This window comes from Drosophila albomicans, chromosome X (assembly GCF_009650485.2).
Source record: "Drosophila albomicans strain 15112-1751.03 chromosome X, ASM965048v2, whole genome shotgun sequence".
NCBI lineage: Eukaryota > Metazoa > Arthropoda > Insecta > Diptera > Drosophilidae > Drosophila > Drosophila albomicans.
Window position 1 is genome coordinate 14,712,145 of NC_047627.2, and position 15,227 is coordinate 14,727,371.

Sequence of the window (15,227 nt, forward strand, 5' to 3'; positions counted from 1 at the left end):
TTTAGTACATTCATATGCCGTATATATATATAAATATTTGTATATATATTATATACGTTTATATGTCTATGTCATATGCTATGCCGAATCATTTTGCAATAGGCATAAAAAAAAAAAAAAAAGTGTAATCATAAGGACTAATTGTTAAAGTCGCTTGAGCTAAGTTCCTGATCGGTCAAACTGTTCTGTGTTACATACAATATATATATATCATTATTATTATTATTATTATAATTATTTATATTATTACATAGTACATTTATGTATGTTAAATATTATAATGAGTGTTTTTAGCTAGTCGGTATATTAGATACTGGTATTTTCATTACATTTTCTGTCGTTTCCTTTTCGTTTTTTTTTTTCTTTATCGCTGAGCTTGTATGGGGCTTTATTTTGTTTTTGGGGATTTGTAGTTGGATATAGCCAAATGGATGTTACATTTTTGTGTCGTTTTATTGAAATATGCCCTTTTCACTCATCTTTTCTCAACACTTTGTACTCGTTTATAAATTTTTCTTGGTATTTTCGCATTATTTGGTGTAAAAATAGCAATGTTATTGTAATTTCGCTTTCGTTATTTATTCCTTTATACAATCCTTTATTTGTGTTTTTATACAAACTCAGCGGCAAATTGTTTAAAATTATAGCATTTTTGCATATTAGTTTGCATTGTTATTGAAATGGTTATTATTAGATGTTTATTTTATACATTTACAACTATACATATTGTTATTATTGTTACAAAATCATAGAGTTTGCCAGCGCTTTTGCGAGAAAAAAAAACTGAATTTACACTTAAACATATTGGCACACTTTATGGTATTTTTCTCATTTTTGTTTTTGTTTTTTTATTATATTTTATTATATTTTCACATATATTTAGGCATAATAGTTGAGAAACTGAACGTAATGCGACATCGCATAAGTTGGTATGTGTTTGGTATTTTTTTGTTGTCGGTATTTTTGGGTAGTTTTTTTGTATTTCGTTTTTTTTTTTTTTGTTTTTTTGTTTTGCATAGCTTAAGACGATTTATTTGCGGCTTAGTTGAATTAAGTACATATGTATTGTAGTACATGCGATAAGAACCGAGGAACCAAAACTTTTTGTTACGTTTAAAACATATTTGCGCTTTCAAATTGAACTATATATAATATATATTGAATATGCATATAAAAAAAAGATGAAAATGATTAACTTAAAATGCTTATCGGATACAATAGTATAAGGGAATTAAACGGGTGGATGCTGATGCTGATGCTGACCAGCACTCTTTGTCACTCATTGATATTGCACTTTAGTCCCGCAAAAAGTTCAACAATAGCATATCTAGGATATACGAGTTTGTTTGTCATTTGGAATTGGGTCTGTATAGAATAGAGCCTGGACTAGCTGTGCAGTGGAAAAGTGTTTGGGGAGGTGCTTCGATGCCACCTACTATTAGTAGTAGGCAGGAAATGGATGATAATTCGACGGATTGGAAGCATGATGATTGGCTGATGGCAACACCGGTGGCGGCCTAACACCCGGATGATAATTGCTCGATGCCACCTGATGGTAGGCACCAAAACTTCGGGCCATATGACGATTTTGCGCTGCCGCCGCCGCCGATTCGCCAAGCAGCCGGGATTGATCCGCTGTGCCCAGCAATCGATTGTTCTGCTCCATCAGCAAATGCGCTGTGGGATCGACGAGCAGCCGATGTGGATCGGCGGCCGCTGCATTCGAGGCGGCCAAAATGCGATGCTGTTCAACGGTGGAGAGCAGACGATGATGCTCGAGACTCTCGCGACTCTGGTGCTGCATCTGCGATGAGAGAAACGAGCGATTGTTGCCCACCGCCATGTTGGCGGTATTCGGTGTCAGATCCAACGATGCCATGCGCAGCATATCATGATGCGGATGATTGTACGGCAATTGCGGTGGCGATGATACCACATAATTGGCCGTTCGACTCAGGTCCACCGATGTCGTCTGATCGTGCTCCTGTTCGCCCAACTGTTCGCTCAACATATTATGCATTGCCGCCGACTGATGCTGCTGCATTGCCAGCTGACTGCTGTGGCCACCATGACTGCCATGCTCCTGTTGATGCACCACCGAGGCCGCCGATTGCTGTTGGGCCTGCGACTGTTGGCTCTGCTCCCGATCCGACAATATATCGTAGATATGATGATGGTAGCGACTGCTTGGTAGCTGGAAATTGTGATGATAATTGCTCGATGCATTCGATCGCGAACTCATGTCCAAGCCCTGCAGATCGGACATATCATTCGCAGCGCTGGCTGCTGCAGCCGCTGCAGCTGCCGCACTCGCTGCATTGCTGTTGCTGCTTTGGCGGTACTCGGCGGGTGAGTCGAGGTCCTGGCTGTTGTACTTCAGATTGCTGGCCATGCTCTCGTACTTGGAGTACATGAGATCGATCTGCGATTGCGGGAACTTCATGCGCATGTCCTGACCAGCACTATAGAGAGAGAAGAAATGTGGTTAATATTTAACTGCCTGATACAAGTGTTACTTCTATATTTAATATATACCAAAGTGGCTAAAATATACCACATTGTCAACCCTAAGACTACATTGCGAAAATACTACAAAGTGCCAAATATACCAAATAGTAGTCGTAGGTAGAATTATACTCGCTGCCCATAGGGTTGACAATATTGTATATTTTGGACTTTATAGTATGTTTTTAATGCAGAAGTAGTAGTATTTTTGGTTTATTTATTTAACTTCAAATATGTATGAAGTGTAATTATACCCGCTACCCAAAGGGCAATCTGGTATATTTTGGAATTAATGGTATATTTTAAAACTATTAGTAGTATTTTTTGTATATTTTTTCATATTTCAATACTAGATAGATAAACTTTTTAGAATTGCAAAATAAAAAGTTCATTGAAATTATCTAAACTTAAAATCAATTAAAAATAACAAGTTTTTTAGACTTTATGGTATATTTTTAATGCAATAGTAGTAATATTTTTGTTTTGTATTTTTGGTATATTAGTTTGGCATAATTTAATACTGCAGTTTTACTTGTTAAAATTGCTTGATTTAAATTATATAAAATAAAAATCAATTTCAAATAAAAAGTCTTATTTCCAATCGATTCCAAATGAGTTGTATTTACCTGTTCTGCGGCATGATGCTGTTCTCCTCGTCGCTGGACATCTGATTGTGCCGCGAGATGTTGTGGCGTCGCTCCTGCTGCTCCTGCTCCTGGACGGCACGCTTGTGTCGCATCATGTCGCCATTGAAGTTGTAGCGCGGTATGCTCGGCGACGATGCGGGCGAGATGAGCTCATGCTCCGGATATGTGCTGCCCACGCTGGACGCATTGCGTCGCTGTGGCTGCAACGCCGGCAACGGCGACGATGCTGACAGATTGTTGCCACCAGCTGTGGTGCCACCGCCGCCGCCGCCACCGCCGCCACTTGAGCTGCCCGCTGGCGTGCTATTGGAGCCGGGACCACCGCCAGCTCCATTGCCGGCTCCAAACATGCCGCCATAATCGCGACCCGGCGATATGGGCGGCGGTGAAGGCGGCGTGCGATGATGCGACGATGAGAAGCCATCGGAATCGGGATGCTGAGGACGCGGCGTGCTGCCCGCATCCACATCGACATCGTTCTGATTCTGGTTACTCTGCGGATTCGTTGGCGTCGATGCACTCGGCGATATGTTGCAGGCGCCTTGGAACATGGGCAGCGGCGGTATTTGCATTGGAAAACTGCCCAGATTCTTCATCATCTTCAGCTCGTTCTCCAGGTTGTCCATCGTCGTGCCAATGCCCGGACCGTTCGCTCCGCTGCCACCGCCGCTGCCGAAGCGTTGCGCCTCCGCATCGACGTGTGCGCTCATCGGACTGTCGCTGTTGATGTGGTTCTCGGTGGGTACCTGAAGAGGGGAATGGAATGATTATTAGGAGTGAGTTCATTTGTTAGAACAGCTAAAGTTATTGAGCCGGTTCAAGTAGTAGTGCTGTATTGGTTAAAACTACTATAGTTTGCTAGCTCATTAAGCGGACATCAGATTATGATTAATTCTGTGAACCCTTATTTGAAAGTGGTTCAGAAGCGGTTTAAGTTCAAGTCGTAGTGAACCGATTCAAGCCCTAATGTAAATCTAGGAAAATACTTTTAAGTAAGCAGTTTGGGATAGTGCACCAGTTGACAGCATTGGCGAAATCGGTTCATCCGCGGTTCAATACCATAGGATATAGACGAATAGGAATTAGTGAGGAATTTGTACATAAAAGACGTAGAATCGAACAGGTTCACATTAGTGAAATCGGTTCAGAAGTTGTTTACTGTTATAGGATAAAAATGGAGAGGAACTTTAGTGAGGAATTTGTACATAGAACGTATAATTGAGACGGTTTATACCCCAGTTACCCGAATTAGCGAAATCGGTTCAAAAGCAGTTTATTGTTAAAGGATATAGACGGAACTTTAGGCAGGAATTTTTACATGTAATCATCATTGAACCGGTTCAAAACATACAACAGTCTATGAGGTTAGTTAAAGGACGCTTAAGATTGAAACGCACCTTTAGATCGCTGCTCTCGCTGTCAATCATATTGCCAACGGAGTTGAGGGCCGCCTCCACCAGCATGCTGGCCGATGAGGAGTTGGCGCCAACGCCAACGCTCGCGCCGGCGCCGCTCAGTCTTGCGTTCGCATTGTTGTAGAACGAGCTCATGAACGACTGCGAGTGGCTGAGCGAGTTCATCTGCATCTGTGGCGGCTCCACGCTGCTCGGCGCCGTTCCACCGCCCGTCGGCGTTAGCGGACCATCGCCAACGGGGCCACCGGCGCTGCCCGGACCACCACCACCTCCGCCACCGCCGCTGCCAGCGCCCCCATTGCCAGAGGCAGCACTATGCTGATACTGTGACATGGCAGCGGCGGCGGCAGCGGCTGCAGCGGCAGCAGCTGCATTGTTGTTGGACTCGACGACATCGAGAAAGGAGCTGTTCTCATCCTCCTCGCGACTGTGCGCGCTATGCTGATGCTGATGGCTGGCATGACTGGCACTTGCGCTGCTCATGAGACGGGCGAGGAAGTCGCGATTCTGGCCAAGCAGCTTGCTGTGCTCCACATCGACGGCGCTGGGCGGGACAGCGAAACCGAGATCCTGACCAGAGCTGGCGCCACTCGAGAGCTGACCGCATCCGGGGCCACCGGCACCCGAGACGCTGGCATCGTTGGCCACCTCGCTGCCATCGCTCAGATGCCGATCATCGGCACCGATCCACTTTTTGCTGCCCTTGCTAACCACGAGATTTTGCCCAAGGGCCGCATTCATCGCCACGGCAGCGTGTCGATAGCTGGCATCGGCGTGCGTTTGTTGCGCCGATTGTTGGGCGTGCTGATGCGCATGGGAATGGGCGTGATGTGGATGCGGATGCGTTTGATGTGAGTGATGTTGTTGCTGCTGTTGCTGTTGCTGCTGCTGTTGGTGTTGCTGCTGCTGCTGTTGTTGCTGCTGCTGCTGCTGTTGGTGCTGTTGCTGCTGGTGATGATGATGTGCCGTCGCCTCATCATCGTCCTCATCGTCGTCATCGTCATCGTCCAGACCCACGCCACCCATGTGCCCCATCATGTGACCCAGCTTGGCCGGATCTTCGCCAGCGCCCGCCATGGCAGAGACCGCAGCGGCAGCGGCAACCACCTGTTGCACCTGCTGCTGGGCGCTCAAACGTTGTGCGGTTGTCGTGAGGAAGGATTCGACCAGGCTCAGCTGTGCGTTCTGCTTGCGACGCACTTGCTCCAGCCGCACATTCTCCTCCTCCTCGTCGGCATCGTGCAGCTGCTGCTGATGATGGGCGGACACCTGTTGCTGTTGCTGCTGCTGTTGTTGCTGCTGCTGTTGCTGGTGTGCATGGGCGTGTGCATGGGCGTGACTGTGACTGTGGGCGTGGGCGTGATACTGCGGTTGCTGTTGCTGATGATGCGACAGATGCGATGGCGATTGATCCAGATGGCTGCCATGCAACTGCTGTTGTTGTTGCTGTTGCTGCTGCTGTTGCTGATGGCATTGCTGGGCGTGCTGCTGCTGCTGTTGTTGCTGCTGCTGTTGCAGTTGCTGCTGCTGTTGTTGTTGCTGTTGTTGCTGCTGCTGGTGCTGATGTTGCTGTTGTTGCTGCTGCTGCTGGTGCTGATGCTGCTGATGTTGCTGCTGGGCAGCGAGTGTTGTTGCCGTTTCGCGTTTGCGTTTACGCTTGCGTCCCGGCACCGCCACATTGCCCGAGGGCTGTGCCACTTGTGCCACCTTGTCGCCAAAGATGCTGGAGATCTTGGAGCTGAGGAGCGAGAGATTTGGCTCGTTGCGACAGAGATCCTTGATCGATTTGCCGCTCTTCTTGATCGCCTCAAAGATGTTGTCATCACTGTACTCGGTGTCGCTTTGCATCGAGCTGCTCAGCATGGAGTTTTGATTCTGATCCTCGAGACTCTTGCGACGGCGACGCGGCGCTTGCTCTGTGAACGTGAACGAGATGGGAGCGGCGTTAGGGCGTCCCGCTTGTACATGTACAGATGCCGGCGACTGCCCCACAGTGGCAACACCACCGCCACCGCCACTACCAAGTGGATCCATCATCCCACCACCACCACCACCACCAACACCACCCACTACTGGCTTACCCAAAAAGTCAACCTTCATTCCACCCGAATACGCATCGAAGGTGTATGCCACACTCCGTTCTATCTTTGGCATCTGTTCCTGGGTGTAGTTGTGCACCTTCTTGTAGTGGAATTGCAGGCACTGCTTTGTCGTGAACGCCGCATTGCATTCCGGTTCCGCACACCTAATCAGATTGAACAGGAGAGAGGATAATAAAGATTAGTTAAGTAACAAGCTTGAGGCGAAACCGAAGTAAAACTAATAATGAAACGGGAGAAAAAGGAATAACAGTCGGGATCGGAAGGAAAGGAAAGTTTTGTTGTAAATGAAAGGAAGTTAGAACTGGAATACGAGAGAGAAAACTTTAGGCGATGCCGAAGTGGAACGAAAGATAAGACAGGAAGAAAGGAATAACAGTCAAGATCGGAAGGAAAGGAAAGTTTTGGTGAAACAGAAAGGAAGTTAAAACTGGAGTTCGAGAGAGGAGGATAAAGATTAGATGAGGAAGAAGCTTCACGGAAGAAAAAGGAATAACAGTCAGGATTGGCAGGAAAGGGACCTTTGAGTACAACAGAAATTAAGTTAAAAAGGAAATTTCAGAGAGAAGGATAAAAATGATATAAGTAGCAAACTTCAGACGATTGAAGGATGAGACGGGAGAAAAAGGAATAAGAGTGAAGATCGGAAGGAAAGGATAGTTTTAGTTTAGCAGAAAGGAATGGAAGGAATGAAAGGAAAGGAAGGGAAAGGTAAAGTAGTATGAATTTAGTATAAGCCGTTTAAAAACTAGTTAATAAAAATCAAGATGTTAACCGAAAAAAGGTTAAAATAGTACAAGACGGATACAGAATAGGTGGAGACGGATTGAAGATTGCACTTACTTGAAGGGTCGCACACCCGAATGCGTGAGCATGTGTATCTTCAGATTGCTGCGGTTCTGGAAGAGTTTCTGGCAGCGGGGACAGCTCACCACTGTCGAGTTGCGGCTGTGCACCTCCTTCGAGTGTCGCTGCAGTGCCGCACGCGATCCTAGAAGTTTTGAACATAATTTACACTGAAAATCTCGTAAAACTTCAGCCATATCTAAAATGAAATTGTATGAAGAAAATGAAATTTTCGGATTGTGGTGATTTTGAAAGAAAATTTGTGAATTACACAAAATTTATAGGTAATCAAACCGAATGCAACAACAAACGAACTAACAAACAATCGGAACAAATCGGAACACAAAAGTAGCCCAAATCGAAAACACAAAAAAAAAACCAAAATGATATACAACAAAATTCCACATAAAGCATAATAATATACACTAAAGTATTTCGATATACAATAAATTTTGGTATGGGGAAGTATTACATAATACGGGACAGAACTAAGTGAGAAACCAAATAAACAAAAATTAAATACAAAACAAAAGCAAATCATTCACTAAAAGCGATTTTACAATGATGCAGTTTACGTATGATAAAGATGATAATGATGATAAGGATTTGAGGTGTGGAATTGCGAGGATTTTGTATGTCCTTTTAACGATATTCAATCTTTTGGATTCAGAAGAGTTGAAAATCATTTTGTTGAGTTATAAAACTAATATTGAATACTGTTTGTGATATTCGAATTTTATCTAAAACACAGTTAGATGCTTATTTTTTGATTGATTAATTTTAAGTATGCTTAATATCGTATTTACGATATTCAATTGAATCAATTGTTTTGCAAAAGTTATATATTTAATTGAAAATATATTCATAATTGAAATATTTTTAATATCTTATTTACGATATTCAATTGCATCTGTTGTTTGATAGCGCTTAGTTTCATATTATAGTATATAAGTGTTGTTAGATGACTCAACTCAGAAAGGGTTAGAAAGCAAATGAGGTTTGTGATAACGAAAATGATCGACTAATTTTGTAGCATTAAAACAGAAAAATAGGCATGATGGATGAAAGCGATCACAGATGCGTGGCGTGGCATGGCATGAGGTAATGTAATGGCATGTTACTTGCTTGTTGGTTAGAAGTTGGTTAGTAGTATTGTTTAGTTAGTTAGATAGTTTTGGCTAAGCACAAGTTGCGTTATGTTACGATATTAGTAGATACGATATTCGGTTGTATGTGTGTGATACATATGCAAAAGCGTTACGTACGACGTATGTATGCATGTGTATGTGTTAGTATATATGTATATATATATAGAGTTAATGCGAGCTTACGATACGTTACGATATACGATATATTGTCTGCTAGGCTGGCACATTCGATGCACAAATAGTAGCTAATACAGTTGACAAATTACGTTTACGTTTACGTTTAGGCTATTACGGTTTACGATATTACGCTTACGATATTTGGGCTTACGATATTGAGACAGTCTACGCAATTTACGTACTATAGCTAAAGAGCGAGACAGAGACAGACAGAGAGCAAGAGCGAGAGAGCAAAGCGAGAAGCGCAATGGCATTCTCAACTTACCGCTGTGCACGCGTTTGATGTGCGCCTTCAACTTTTGCGGCTGGCAAAATTTGCGACCACAAAAATCACAAACGGGCCGCGATCGATTCGGATTCGAGGCACAACCATAAGTGCGATGCATCTCCAGATAGTTGAGGCGCAGAAAGAACTTGTTGCAGAACTGACACTGATACGCTCCCTTCCCATCATGCTTCTCCGCCGCATGCTTCATGATATTGTCCTTGCCCAGCACCGCCTCGCCACACACCTTGCAGTGATACTTGCGTATGGTCAGACTCATCGATGGATCGTGGAACACTGAGCAGTGGGTGCGATAGTACAGCGGATGCTCGAACTTCAAATTGCAGCCGCCGCAATCTGTTTTCAACCAAAGAAACAAACAGTTAGAACAATGAATTAACGTTAAAGTAAAAGTATTTGTTGCACCATCATCGATTTAATGAGACACTGGCTTGAAGTCGTTTCAGCAAGCTGATTGCTAACTGATTAATTGCGGAGCAAATAGTTTAATTAGTCGATTAATCTGTCGCTAGCAAAATGTAAAATCATTTGTAACAGCTTTTTTGTAAGTTGAAAACTCATTTTTGAATAAAGTTTTTATAAAATTATATTATTATTATATTAACTACTAGATCTAGCTCTTCAATAACCAGGATTATAAAAGCTTATAATCCTATTTGTAGTGAATTACTCAAAGGTATAAAAATAATTAATCAATAGCTGAATCCGCTTGTCATGACTCTCTACAAATAAACCTAATTAATGAGCTTACTAAATTGAATTTAATTAAATATCAAACTGAATTAATAAGAATAATGTAGAAAGGTTTACACCATGGGCTTTCATAAGCTTTCATTCTCTTAACACAAATCAAACTCATTTAAAAACTTATTTTAAAAGCTTAAAAACTTATTTTACTTAAACTTCAGTAATTTTTCTGAGTGCTTATTAAAAGCTTTTTGCCTCAGAGCTTCCATTTGCGTGTAAGCTGATTAAAAACTGTCTTATCAAAACTTTTACTAGTAAGCTATCAGTCTTAAAACTTTATGAAGCTTAAGAAACACTCGCAACTAACACTTTAAAACATGACCTGATAATAATAACAGCAGTAATAAGTAAACTATCAGCACAGACTAAGAACGTGCCTTCATCAGAAAGTAAGCTGATTAAATAGTTCTATTACTAAGAGCTTTAATATGTAATAAAGCGCAAGTTTTTTAAAACTTTTCGCCTCAGAGCTTCCGTTTGCTTGAAAGCTGATTAAAAACGAAGTCACCTAAACTTTTACTGAGTTTGCAAACCATAAACGCAAAGCAAACTAATTGAAAAAGCTGTCAAACTGAATGCTTTAATGAGCTTTATAAGCACTCACAAGTAAAGCTTTAAAACATGGCACAGCAATAATAGCAGCTTTAATAAGTAATCTATTAATACGGACTAAGAACTTGCCTTAATCAGAAAGTAAGCTGCTTAAAAAGTTACATTACCAAGAGCTTTCATAAGTAATTGAGTTGAAAAAGCTGGCAAACTTAATGCATTAATAAGCTTTATAAGCACTCACAATAAACACCCTAAGTGCTTTAATGAGCTTTTGCAATTGAAGTGAAAGCTCTATGCCATGGCTCACTACTCACCAGCGTTGCCAATTTAGCTATTTTCCCGCTAGATCTGACGGTTTTCAAAAGCAAAATGCGGGATAAATTGAAAACTAGCGGCTAGCGGGAATTATAGCTATTTGCAAAACAAAACTGATGGAACTGTAGTTTTTTAAAAACATCTGGTACCTTTGTGTATTTTTATATTTTACTATGCCACACTTTAAAACCTTGCAGTAATTTTGCATTGCAATGGTAAAAAACGTCGATATGCCAAAATATCTTTGCATTTTTATCGATTTATAGTTTTTACTAGTTTTATACTCTATATACATGACCATCTGGGTATTTCACAATTTCCAAAACGATCGTGTGGGGCAGTTAAAATGCCCAAGATTTATAAACAAAAACCGCGTCATGCTTAGTTGCAAGACCCCTTCTTTAAGAATTGGTTGCCTCTAGGTGCAGCCGATGATTCAAAATGCTTTTGTAAATATTGCAAATGCACCATTAATACGAAACTTTGTGAATTACACGCACATACCAAGACAAACAACCATAAGTCTTCATTGGTCAGCCCCATTGACCATTTGGGATTGTTGTGCGGGAATAAATTTCACAGAACAATAGAATAGGGCATGATTGACGAAATTTACTAATCAAAAATACTTAATAAAAAAATCAAATTCATAAAAATATTGTTTTACTAACGTAGCTTTATATTTTGGCTATCATCCTAATTGTCTGGCGGTTTCTAGCGTTTTTCATATGTTACTTTAGCTATTTTATGAGCAGAAGAATTGGCAACACTGCTACTCACTTGTCTTCTCCGTGTGCTTTTTGCGCCACATTGTGTTGCAGTCGTCGCTCCAGTAGAGCAACTCCATGCCATTGCGCAGATCCCGGCAGCTGACAAAGTACGCCTGTCGATCGATCGAAACCAGATTCACGTTGCGCTCCTCGTAGCACGGCGCCGGTCGAATGAAGCGCAGCCAATTGGACGCATTCGGATTGTCGCAGCAGAGCAAATACGATTTATCCGCACCCGCTTCGCACATTTCGAAGATCCACTTCATGTCGCTCCCTTCACGCACCTCGCCCGTCTGCACCGGCTGTCCGATGAGTGGCCCCAGCTTCGTGTACGCTCGCACCTCGGTGCGGGCAAAGACGCCAGTGACATTCGGCTCCACGTTGTGCAGCTCGAATTCGGCGGGCACCGATGCCTCGGCGAACGTGATCAGGGGCTTTGTCTCCAGCTCCGACAGCTGCGACGACTCATCCATGTCCATGTCCTCCATGTCATCCTCGTCGTCATCGTGCCGTGGCCGGCCATGCTTCGCCTGCCGCTGTGCATCCGCCTTGAGCTTGGCCAGCGCCTCGAGATTGCGTCGTTCAATCCACTCGGCCAGATCAACGGCATCCGTCACATTGCCGCAGGCATTGCGCAACGGACACAGCTTGTGATCATGCGAAATGGAACATTCGCGACACGATTGCTGCGATCGGAATGCGATATCATGTTCGTCCTCCTCCTCCACGAAATTTTGCTCCATTTTCATTTCACGTGCCAACGCCTCCTCGTCCAGCTCCTCGTCATCGTCGTCATCATCATCCCCACCGCCCGCTGCCGAATCATCTTCCGGCTCATCGTAACTATTCGGAGGCATCATTGCTGCCGCTGCGGCTGCTGCTGCTGCGGCCGCTGCTGCAGCTGCTTTGGCGGACTTGGAGTTCTTGCCGCCTTGGCTCTTGGAGCGCACATGGAAATTGCCCAGCTGGCCATTGCTGGCACTGCCCGCATCCACAAGATCGGCGCCACCAGCAGCAGCAGCTGCCAGCAACGAAGCGCTGCCGTGTCCCAGGCTCAGTTGCTGCTGTTGTTGTTGCTGCTGCTGGTGATGATGTTGCTGGTGATGCTGATGATGTTGTTGCTGCTGCGACGATGATTGCGATTGCTGCAGCTGTGAGCCATCATCATCGTCGTCGTCCTCATCGTCGCTGTGTTGCGCCGCTGCGGCTGCTGCTGCTGCGGCGGCCGCTGCTGCCGCCGCCTTTTTGAGGCACAGTGCATTGGGGAGCGACTCTTTGCCAGCGCCGCTTGCCTCCAGTTCGCTCTTGATCTTCTCGGCAATGCGACAGTCGAGCACTTCGGGCAACGCTGTCGATGCTGCTGCCACTGCAGCGGCTGCTGCTGCCGCTTTGAGTGCCGCTGCCGCTGCTTTTGCCTCCTGCTTCTTTGACTTGCTGCTGCCGCTGCTTGAGTTGTTGTTGTTGCTGTTGTTATTGTTATTGTTGTTGTTGTAGCCACTGTTGTTGTACACAGCAGCAGCAGCCGCAGCAGCAGCGGCCGCCGCTTTCACCTTGCCACCCGTGTAACCGTTGAGCGCATCCGTGTTGAATTGCACTCGCTTCTTGTAGCGTTTGCGTTGCGGTTGCGTTGCCACGCCTCCAACGCCGCCGCCCACAGACTCCAGGCTGCCGTTGCCGTTGCCATTGAGATTGAGATTGACATTCTCAGACGACGAAGGCGGCGCAAAGTCCTTGACACTCAGATTGGGCTCCAGCTTGAAGTTGCCATCGAATCCCTTGGTGGGCGTGTGCGCCGGCGAAGGCGGAGGCAGGCTAAAAAGCAGAAGACAAGTGTGAAAATGAGTAAAAGATGAAAAATTAAAGACCTTCTCAGTATTAAAGCGCTTAAAACTAAGATTTTAATGTGTACAATGACGAGTTCAATACTCTAACGTTAGAGGTCTGTATCTTCTGAATTAATTTATTCTCTATTAATGCTAAAAATCTTAGTCTTGTTTTGTTGGTAGGCTACATAGTAGATGAACCTTCTCGCATTGTAAGCCATTTGATAAAAGATAGTCAAAATGCTAGAGCAATAGTCAAAAGCATGTCACAAGTTTAGGCACTTGTTTCAGTTAGTTAGAAAAGAAAGACTCTTAAATAGCTCGTATTTCAACCAGTGCTTATCGAAGACATGAACCACTAACTTGCAAACATACGGTTGGCCTTTTTTCTCATTGTTTTAATGCCCGCTACCCATAGGATAGAAGTGTATTAGAACGTTGGGACATATGCATATGTGACAGGCAGTTGGATCTCTTCAATCATAAAGTATATTTATAATCTTGAACATCAGACGAGGCGATATAACCGAATATTTTCGACTTGTTGGTATATTTTGAATGTATTAGTACATCAATATACCAAATACCGCCTTTCGGTATTTGTTGTTGAATAAAAATTCTCGCTTTATTTTTAGAATAATAATATCCTGATATTATTTACTTTTTGGTATACCTTGAATGTATTAGTATATTAATATACCAAATGTAGCCATTGGTATATTTTGATTTTTTTTTTTTTTTGGTATTTTTGTATATTTAATATCGTAATATTTTGTACTTGTTGGTATATTTTAAATATATTTTAGTAAATCAATATACTAAATATAGCATATAGTATATTTAAGTATATTTTGGTATATTCACTATATTTTTAAAATAATACCGCGCACTCAAATGTAAATTTCTTACTTGTTTTTATCTTGTAATAATTATAAAAAAAAAACTCACTTTAAATTTGAAATTTTTTTAATCCTCAATCTAGTAAAAACTTAATTAAGATTTTTTACTTCAATTATTTGTTCTTTCAGTGAAGTTTTATATAGGGCTAGAATTTGTAAAAGCTTTGGAGGATTTTTAACATTGTTGAAAAAATCAAACTTAATATAGGTTATTTTTTGTCTCAACCAAATTAATAATTATAAAGAAAATCAAACGTATTCAATAGTTATTTTCTAGGCAACATTTTTTCCTCCAACACGTAAATATTGAAATGTAAATATGAATAAATAAATATACATAAATTCTAAACTCTGTTCATTGTCAAAGAACGATTTACATAATTTGTAAATATTGAATTGTGTAAAAACAATTTCTCTGCTTGATAGTTTCATCATCTAAAACATCATTGTTAACATATTAATTGCAACTAATATATATCCTTTTATTTGCCCAACAATTAGATTTAACTAGTAAGAAATAAGAAGAATATTTTCACTAAGCTTGGTGTCTTTAGCTCTTCCACTCTGTTTGTGAAATATTCGAGTTGACAACAAACTTTCTATCGTCTGCATATTTTAAGTTGTCAACCACATTGAAATACCATTCCATATCCAGATAGTGCCGGGTATAAAAAGTGACTATTAAATGTGGGTCGAGCGTGGCGCGTTATTTCCATGCATGGCGTCACGTTCACGCCCACTCTGATAGCAGCCCTGGCATTGCCCCATTGTCCCTCTGCTGCCCCGCCTCGCTACGCTTGTCTCGTTCTGTCGCGCTGTCTTGCGTTTAATTAATTTCGCTTACGCTTTGGCCACTGCTTTGGGGAACGTCTGCCCCGGGACAGGGGAACATTGCTGGCCAAATGGAGACTGCGGACTGTGCGCTGGACCATGGCTGCGTTGACTGACTGGCTGACTGCCTTTTGCTGGACCGCTGCCAGCTGTGTGCGGGCACAACA

At 42.9% G+C, this 15,227-nt stretch overlaps 1 protein-coding gene across 3 annotated transcripts in view; it reads right to left on the reverse strand.

Annotated features, from left to right (window-relative positions):
* Positions 1–302: 302 nt before the first annotated feature.
* The window catches only part of LOC117567338 (uncharacterized), a 28,414-nt gene continuing 13,489 nt past the window's right edge, over positions 303–15,227 (reverse strand). For 2 of the 3 annotated variants that reach the window (XM_052008500.1, XM_052008501.1), the window contains exons 3-9: positions 11,518–13,319; positions 9,103–9,459; positions 7,510–7,711; positions 6,649–6,812; positions 4,550–6,483; positions 3,132–3,898; positions 303–2,462 (exon numbers count right to left, since the gene is read on the reverse strand). In XM_052008500.1, the coding sequence (XP_051864460.1) occupies positions 1,439–2,462; positions 3,132–3,898; positions 4,550–6,483; positions 6,649–6,812; positions 7,510–7,711; positions 9,103–9,459; positions 11,518–13,319 (6,250 nt within the window). In that variant the 3' untranslated portion in view covers positions 303–1,438. The remainder of the gene's footprint in view (positions 2,463–3,131; positions 3,899–4,549; positions 6,484–6,648; positions 6,813–7,509; positions 7,712–9,102; positions 9,460–11,517; positions 13,320–15,227) is intronic. The other variant, XM_052008502.1, reaches the window with a different exon arrangement.